This window comes from Mesitornis unicolor, unplaced genomic scaffold (assembly GCF_000695765.1).
Source record: "Mesitornis unicolor isolate BGI_N332 unplaced genomic scaffold, ASM69576v1 scaffold39816, whole genome shotgun sequence".
NCBI classification, from domain to species: Eukaryota; Metazoa; Chordata; class Aves; order Mesitornithiformes; family Mesitornithidae; genus Mesitornis; species Mesitornis unicolor.
This window is the reverse complement of record NW_010193691.1, coordinates 5,172-13,989: the sequence shown is the minus strand read 5'-3', so window position 1 is coordinate 13,989 and position 8,818 is coordinate 5,172. Positions and strand designations below refer to the sequence as shown.

General features: G+C 41.4%; 1 protein-coding gene across 1 annotated transcript; it reads right to left on the bottom strand.

Moving 5' to 3' along the window:
• Positions 1-182: 182 nt before the first annotated feature.
• Positions 183-8,424, bottom strand: LOC104543043 (CCR4-NOT transcription complex subunit 1-like). The gene is made up of 7 exons (XM_010187539.1): positions 8,140-8,424; positions 3,931-4,038; positions 3,142-3,240; positions 2,538-2,606; positions 2,387-2,441; positions 1,766-1,969; positions 183-367 (listed from the first exon to the last, which is right to left on the bottom strand). The coding sequence occupies exons 1-7, from the start codon at positions 8,239-8,241 to the stop codon at positions 183-185; spliced, it is 822 nt and encodes a 273-aa protein (XP_010185841.1). The 5' UTR covers positions 8,242-8,424.
• Positions 8,425-8,818: the final 394 nt, after the last annotated feature.

The following is an 8,818-nucleotide window of genomic DNA, read 5'->3' as shown; positions in this document are numbered from 1 at the left end:
ACAAAATCGTACACAATTCCAACAGAAATGCCATGTACGTTAGAAGAAAGCAAAATACAAAATAAGAATCAAAACAACTGGCTGCATAATCCTTAATGAGGTTCTAGTTAGCTTAGCATTTGAAGTGTTCTCTACATTTTGCCTCAAGAAAAAAAACCATCACCACACAAGATGCTTGCAAGTTATTTTCCTACGAACCTTGTACAAAAGCCATAGCCAACTTCTTGCATGAAATCTGCCAGAGAACTCTCCATCATGGTTTTGGCTATCCCTCCAGAATCAGGCAGGATCCTGTCCATTAGAATGTCCCGTTTTTCAGGGTATAGAAGTGGTGCAAGCACCACAGGGCAACGCTCCTGGGGAAAATCTAAAGGCAAGAGTAACAAAGAGAAATGGGTCAAAAAATCCACATCACCAGATGCATGCAAGTGACTATCCAAAACAGCTTCACTGCTGTGCTAGTTTCCCTGCTGCTGCAGAAATCGGGAGGGCACTCATGCAGCATCCCTCCACCCCACCTCCCAGTTCTCTACTGGTACTTGGATACTGCTAGAGAAGAAGAACGTAAAATAAACTAGGTCCAGAGAGGTTCACTGCAGCTGCCCAAAAGGGCCAGCAGCTATGCTGGTGGTAAGTTTAGAACTACAGATTGTCACTAACAGCAGTCAGCCAAAAAAAGCAGAGAGCAGGAAACAATACAGCAGTAAACCAAATGCCTCTCCTCCAAATCAGGAAGTATTAGGAAACAAAGGAGCTGGTGTTGAGTCTAAGTCTTGCAAATCTAAACTAGGCTCTTGGGCGTGGAAAGAGAAAATACTCCCTTCTTCCTTTCAGAGAAGCAAGGTTTAAGAGAGACACAGTAATGAGAGGATCAATGTGTGGGTGGGAGTTTTGCAGCAAAGACACTTTATGGGTGGGCCTTCCTGAGACACCATTATCTTTTACGATGATGCACAATGCCTCCATACCCTTCAGGGCCACTCAGAGAAGAGTTCCCAGTTTCCCAAAACAAAGCGAGGGGAATTGCAGAAGCTGATATATTTATTGTCATTACAGTAAGTATGAACTAAGAAGTTACACTTAAACAAAGAGAACAAATATTTCGCTCTTGCATGAAGGGTGCCTTCCTCTAGGTTTGTGCAGAACCAAGGAGTGGGTCGAGTTAAATTCAGTTAGCTTTGAGTCCAAAGCTTTGAGTCCTTATTCCAGTGTGTTTACAGCAAACGCTGTAGTTTCAGAAAGCAAGAGACTACAGTATTAGTAATGTCTCCTGCCTTCACACAAGGACCATGGCAGCTTCCAGGAGATGAACTCGTTTTATTCAAAGCCACTTCCCTTACTGTGCTAGTGTTTCCTCATAGATCTGCACCCAACATAAACAACCCAGTGCTTAAAATCCACCTATTTGAAATGGTAATGTATGTTCCCCACACTGTAAGGAGTTGCTTTAGTTAAATCCAAGCAGCATCCCACACAAGCAAGCAAGCACAGACTTGAGTAACTCCTACTTAATGCTTTTTTATCACAAGTTTTCAAAAAAACCCAAACACGAGACCACATTACTGCTCTTTGCAAGAAAAACAGAACATGATGGCCCAATGTCAGAACCGTGGCACTTTCCTGTCAGTTTAGAGTTACAGAAATTTACATTTCCTGAGTTCTACCTCACCAACCTCCCCATCATTTCAGTCCACAATAACAGTAACTTACAAAAACCCATTTCAAAGTTTGCATTTAGTCAAGGCTCCCTGAACACCACACTCACCTCTACGTAATGTTTTGAGGAAAGCGTCAATCTGTTCCTGTCCTACCCCAAAGGCTCCCTTCTGCCCAAAAAGGAGATGGGAGAGGAGAAGGTGCAGGACCTCTATTGCAATATCTTGGAAGCCACCTTCTTGATTTCCACTGACGTCCGCGTCAATGTAAGAGCGCAAAAGATCCGGGAGTTTCTGTTTGATAAACTGGGCAGCTTTGGAAAACAAAAGAGGCTACAGTCAAAACCTGACATTTCTTTTTAATATGAAGACTCTTCTTGGCTAGATACCGTTCTCTTAACCTGAGTTTGTTTGCCATAAGCCCCAACAGTTCAGATTTAAATAGAAGTCTCATAATTTAAACCTCAGAACTCAAATATTAATGAACAACTAAAAGTTAAGATAACACAGTACCACAATTTGATTCATAGAAGGGACCTCCAGCTTCATAAGAGACAAGATGACTGTGCTACCTATTGCCCCTCTTAACAGGACGTTAGACTCCAGTAGTGCTACTGATCGCAAGGTCTTGCATTACTTGGGTCACACAGACACATCTATCCATCTAGAAAGGCCACTGCTCAAAAAGAAAAAAGGTGTTCCTGCTGCCGTACTTTGGAAGCTTCACTTACCAAAACCTCGTAGATCTGAGCTGAAAGAGTTCAGTAAAGCAAGACCAAATATCACCTACAAACAAGAACAAATGTAGTAAGGAGACAACATCCTTTCTAATACGATTAGACAAAAAACATTAACATATTTTTGAAGTAAATGTTCACCTACCTCTTGAACTTTACTTAATTTGATGACTTTACTCAATTGGGCAAATAAATGGGGTGAAGGCTTTAGACTCTGAAACAGGTAAGAAGAGTTAAATAAAAATTGTTAATCACAATTAGTCTCATTTGTAATGTGTCAAGCTATCTAGAGTCCATTTGCAGGTCTGGAATACTAGTAACTATTCTGCTATAGGTTACTGTAAAGCTCATATGACTAAACATCATCTATTTTTGGATACATCTAGAGTTGAAGCTTTTTCCACACGTCCCACTCTTTCACTACTAAATCCCCACCATGGCTTTCATATTAAAATAAACAGGAGCACTGATGATTTATTGGTTCTGACTGCCACAAACAAGCCATAAAGTACTAAGGCTAGATTAAACTTGAAAATGTATCTGCAGTCAGAGTGACTGAATAGCTTCCTTAGTTTAACAAAAAAATCCCAACTTCTGAGCAAGCTCAATTTTGGAAGACTTTAGGTACAACCACTCTTAACCTTCAACAAACAACAAACCAGGGAGAACACAAGGGAAAGGAGCTGGTTTCTCACAGACCAACTCGCTGCAGTTTCTGCCATGGGGATGCCCTTTCGCAGCATACAAACCTTCTGATAGTGCAACGGATTGTCAATGGCGTAGGACAGCGTCGAGATAAAGTTTGGTTTCGTAATCAGCGACGCACACTCCTGGATCAGAAATTGAGTCTGAAAAGAACAAGATCACTTAAACACTCGTATTGTTTTGTAACAGGCCAATAAAACAAAACTTCTACTGCTCACTGTGTGCGGTAAAACTAAACAAAGAGTAAAACTAACAGATAAGGTGCTTAAGAGCCTTGTAAGTGCTCAAATTCTCTTTAACATTAACTAGTTTCTTTTCAATCAAATCTGCTTCAAGCTTAGTTTGGTTTTTCTTTTAAACACTGAGAAAGTGATCAAACATTCTCCACCCTGTGTGCATTTTCTGTAAGCACCCTCACACATTGCAACAGACAAACTAAGAATATTTGGTTCTTGTTTATGAGCTAAAAAGTCTGTAGTAAAATTGCTTAAGGATGAAAACACCCCTGAGAATAAATGCTCAGGAAGTGCCAGTTAGTGGATTTGGACAAAGTTTTAAAAGACAAAGAAAGGCTTTCAAAACAGAGATATGCATGTAGTAGAAAGAGCAACTGTACTGAGGCTGTTTTTCCAGATCAAGGGACTGTAAATGTCAGATATCAACAACTTGATGTTTTCTGACTTGAGGACTGACAAAAGGTGCTTGCAATTGAAAGGCCATATACCAGAAATTTGCTTGAAGCTACTGCCTCTGACCTGCCTCTGTGGATCAAATCCCACTGCAGATTTTTAACAACCAAAACTAATAAGCAGAAGCCTCAGTGCAAACCATACCTGATGAAAATCTTTGCCACTGCTTTTACCATCGCCACTGAAATCCACGTGCGAGAATAGGCAGCGTAGTAAATGCCTGTCTGCCTCGGGACCGTGCCTATTCACAATCTGGAAAAAGAAAGTCCAAAACACAACTTGGAAGCAAATACACATTACAGAGCAAGATCTGGGTCTGTACTGTGGATGCAGAGGCACTTCCAGTGGTTAAGTCATGTACAGTTATAACAAAACTGCTAAGACTATTCCTTCTTAATCAGTAACCTAGAAACCAAGTCATTAACTCTATTTTCAAACGAAATGTATAAACTAAGAGATAAAGAAAGAATCTAGACACAAGTCACTGACACAGCAGCCATGCATTTCAGGGGTAGCATTCTTAAAAAGCTAAGTAAAAGGGGTTTCTACATCACCTAGAGGATGATTTCAAGCTTCTCAGCCACAAAAGCAGCCCAGAATTCACAGTATCATGGCCTCACTTTTCCCTTTCCTCCTACCCCCTCAAACAGCTACAGTGCCCAATTCCACGACGGTACAGATTTGGGACTGTACATCTGTGCTATGCCTACATAGCAGGAATTTATCCCAGCAGCAAGCCACCATGCAGCATCTTCACTGATCTCGTGGGCAGTTTTTACAGTGTCTCCTGGTCATGACTGATCTGACTGCCACTACTCGAGTGTCTTTTAATACAAAAGAGAACATTACACAGGAAGTGTTTCCTGTCATCTAAAGAAAAAAGTTCATCTCAAACTTGCTCATTAGCAAGCTTTCAAATCAAATCCCACATGCTGAACACCTGCACCTGAGACCTTTCACCAAGTCTTTCCCCTGTCATTAGAGCTCATTCAAGTCAATTCTGTACCTCAGTCACAAATAGATGATCTGCATTTGTTAATTTGCAACATCTATCACTCATTTTCAAATCTTAACCACAACATCACATTTTTGTTAGCATCGTCTATCACTTGCCTGAAGTTTAACTCCAGGCTACAGACCAGCTCACCAGCTTGCTGTTTGAAGTATACCTTCAGGGCTTATCCATTTCTTTAAACTTCATCTAACTGGACAGCATTACTTGTTTTTATTAAAATCCACAGAAATTTGAAGTCAATTACCAGTAACTAGATTCCTTTGTTCAAACAGTAGCAGCTAACATGAAATCCAACCTTCATCTATTGGGAAATTTTTTGTAATCGTTTCTCCCTTTCCAGCTGCAGGACAGACACCAAATGTGCCAGCACAAAACCAGCAGCTCTGCCTATGCTCTGACTGCCTCCACCAAGCCCACTGCTTCACCCCATCATAAAACCCCTTGTTTGCCGGCAGTTTCTTTGTGCAAAGACAAAACCGCATTGCTTTAGGCTGTGTCTACACCAGCTCTGCTGTTTCATATTGTTCTCATCTCGATTTTTCCACCGATACGTAACCTTGTGCTTCCCTTTTCCTCATAGCCTGCTTCTTCCAGTGGCTGCCAAGTTTTGTTCTGCTGGAGAGCAATATCTGAGTCAGATATAGCTTTGCTTCTTAACCAGAGGCTAGAACATACAGTATGTCAGGCCAGAGTAACTACCCCACTCCAGTTATGTGGGCAGCACTGTCCTCAAAGGCAGCCATCCCTCGTGATTAGGTAGCAAGAGGCTCAGATTGGTGTAAAAGCCAGCAAAACTGAATAGACAGCAAGTGCTACTAGTCAGCTCAGGCTTCAGGAAACAGGCAATTCACTCAGGCAATCCCAATTAATACATGTAGATTTAGGTGCAGTAACAAGACTGGCATGAAGCTGGATCAAACTCCTAGGGTGCCACGACCAAGATGAAGTCATCAAAGCACATGGATACAGGATAAACCTGCACATATTAAAGCCATCAACGCAACTCTCTGCATCAGAATTAGATTGCTTCCTTGCGAAAAAGTAACTCCACAAGGTTAATAATTTGAAAGTTTAACATATGGAAAGGAGGGGGAAGGAAGATTAGAAGTTCAGTGCAACATCTTTCAAATCTAACTACAGTCACACAAAAGCTTTTCCAGGAAACAGTGAGAATTGCTAGTTTTCCTGCAGAAAGCAATGAAAGAAACCTTTCTTTTGGCAGCCATCACACACATTTACAAGAGTGCATCAAATCTTAAAATACTGTTTGTTTTTTTTTTAACTGTGAGGTTGACCAAGCATGAAGCACAGGCTGCCCAGAGAGGTTGTAGAGTCTGTCCATAGAGGCACCCAAAAGCTGGACACATTCCTGAGCAGCCAGCTCCAGGTGACCCTGTTTGAGCAGGACGTTGGACCAGATGACCTCCAGAGGCCCCTGCCAACCCCAACCAGTCTGTGATCCAGGATAAAGTTTGAGCCACCTCTATTTGGATATACCATACAGAGAGTAGTTGGGGTTTGTTTAGGCAAACACAGGGATAGATAAAAACCAACTCTACTTTTCTAGATCCAGAAAGTTTTGCTTTCCTAGATGAATCTGTCCACAAGCTCCTTCCCTCCTCTCCAACCAGGCTCTCCTTACCACTACTACTTCAGGAAAAGGAGACCACAAAAATTCCCTTCAGAGGAAGCCATTCTTTAGCTTCTCTCTCTGCCAAATGATGATGCTGGCAATGCATTTAAAAGCAAGTGTAATTTTGGTCAGTTGTGACAAGGACAGCTCTAAGTACGGTTTCCCACATACTCTGTATGCTTAGATATAAGCTTTGTAAAAACGAGTGAATTATGCCAAAAATTTACACCAAGCAGGGTGTGCTGTGAGACAGTCTGTGAGAGACACACATATCTCTTGAACTATCTAAGGAAAAGTGGTACTAGCAACCACAAAAGTAAAGTAATACCAGGAAGTCTAAAAAACAAACAAAAAACTTATCAAAAAACCACACACACCAAAAAACCAGACAAGGGATCACAGAGTTTTTAGGAATTTAAAAGTCTTGAAATCCTAGATCTGCCTTATAACCAAACATACACAGAACAGTAATTTTGTGTCTGACTGGTTTCCAGTCTCTCACCACAGTGAGTCTAAGAGGCCTCCCATGAAGGGTAAGGAACAATCTGTCTCTGTGTGAGTTCTACATTCCAACTGAATGGCAAATCAACTGTATCTTCTCCCAAATCAAAGTGTTTGCTATCTTTCATGTGAGTGTTCATGACAGATCTGCAAGTCAGACCTCAGTCATACCTTGCTGCAAAAATCATCAGTTGAAACCAGTATGACTGAAAGGACATCTCAAATAAGCCTCCTGTAAGTACTGAACTTTCACGAACACGGAAACTTTACAAAAGTTACAAGAGACTTATTTCATCTCCACTGCTTACAAGATAATTTTAAGCAGTAAATACTGCTGAGGTCACTCTCTCACCTCAAGATAAGTAATGAATGCACTTTTAAAGAAGTCAGCTGTTACCAGAAACTCACTCTTGCTTAAGTCCTCTGGCCTCCTAATCTGATACAAATCACTGCAGGACTGCGCTAGGGTAAGGAAAAAAAGCTTAACTGGCCCAGCTGTCTGCTGGGAACTGAACTAAACCAGTTTCTAAAACTGGCTCAGTAACATTCACTTCCTCCTAAGCACTCCTCTGCAGAAAATGCTCTTTGGTCCACCCTGCTACTCAGAGCTATTTTTAAAAGGGTCAGTTAAACCAGAGTTCTTGACCAGATCTTAGATATTTGGCTTTCAATCTGTTACTCTGCCTGCCTTCTGAAAACCCAAGGCCACGAAAGTCAGCCTGGCTGCACCACCAAGCCATACTTTATCACACGAGATGACAAGCAAAAATCTTCCATCCAAGGTAAGTGAAAGCATTCAGATATAAGTAGCCATGTACTCACACTTCCAGCACAACTCTGAACAGTAAACGCATACATTCACCTTCCTCTCCCAACCTATGGAAAGGCCAGAAGTTGAATGATTTAACCTGAAGGAGTCAGGAAAGCTCTGCATATCCCATTCCAGGAGCAGCAGTTAATCCTAATACTCAACTACAAAGTTAACACTGGTCTCAGCTCTGAGCTGCCATATTCCATGACCGGAGGGATGAAACCAACGGCAATACCAGAGACGTGAGCTGCGGTCCTCAGCACCACAGAAAACGGCTCACAGCAATGCACACGAGAGCACAGCGGAGTACAATTCAGACGTGAAGAAAAATTCCATGTGATACCCCCATTTTTGCTTTCCAAAATGTCTTTTGTATCTTCATAGCTTACTTACATGCTGTATTTCCTGCTGGCTGGCTCGGTAGTTTTTCTTGGTTAAATTGTCCACCAGGTAGCTGATTTGAGACAAGGCCAGCGAGAGCGAGTCAAGATTCATTGCTGGTTGGGGCGGAAGCAGGCGGCCGAGCCCGGCGCAAAATCACCATTATTCCCCTTTAGTCACCTCAGAGACAGGTTAATTTTTTTTCCCCCAATTAGCCTGTATCTGGTTCTGTGTTACTTTCCTCAGCTCTTCTTTCTCAGTTGTCTTCCTCTGTTCTGAAACATGGCACCTGAAAGACAATATTACATTAGATTTAAGTTCTGGAGCAACTTCTCAGCTACATTCCAGGCAGTGCTGTTAACTTGCTAGGGAACACTACCAGTTAATTAAGTCTTTTGGATTTTTAGTTCTTTTAATTAAGAAAAAAATAACTCTGTAAGCTGTTTATAAGCTGTTAAAAACAGTTAGCAGTTTCTCTGCATTTTTTACTTCCACCAGAACGCAAGGTGGAAAGTTCAATCCTAGAAGAATTCAGCATTATGCCTTGGAGCTTTTTCTTTTAAGTTTTTGCTTATGAGCTAGCTTTGCAAACAAGAAAAATAAAGTTTAACAAAGAACTGATAATACAGACATGTTTGATAGCTTAACTTATGTAAACCAGCTGACATAACCACGTCCACAAGGAAAAAGT

What these genes read in the sequence shown, in the direction of transcription:
- LOC104543043 (XM_010187539.1), bottom strand. Translation starts at nt 8,241, where the DNA reads ATGAATCTTGACTCGCTCTCGCTGGCCTTGTCTCAAATCAGCTACCTG. An exon ending in GCCAGCAGGAAATACAGCAT is followed by an intron (nt 4,039 to 8,139) that starts GTAAGTAAGCTA and finishes TTCTTTTTCCAG; the next exon opens with ATTGTGAATAGGCACGGTCC. An exon ending in GTGGCAAAGATTTTCATCAG is followed by an intron (nt 3,241 to 3,930) that starts GTATGGTTTGCA and finishes TGTTCTTTTCAG; the next exon opens with ACTCAATTTCTGATCCAGGA.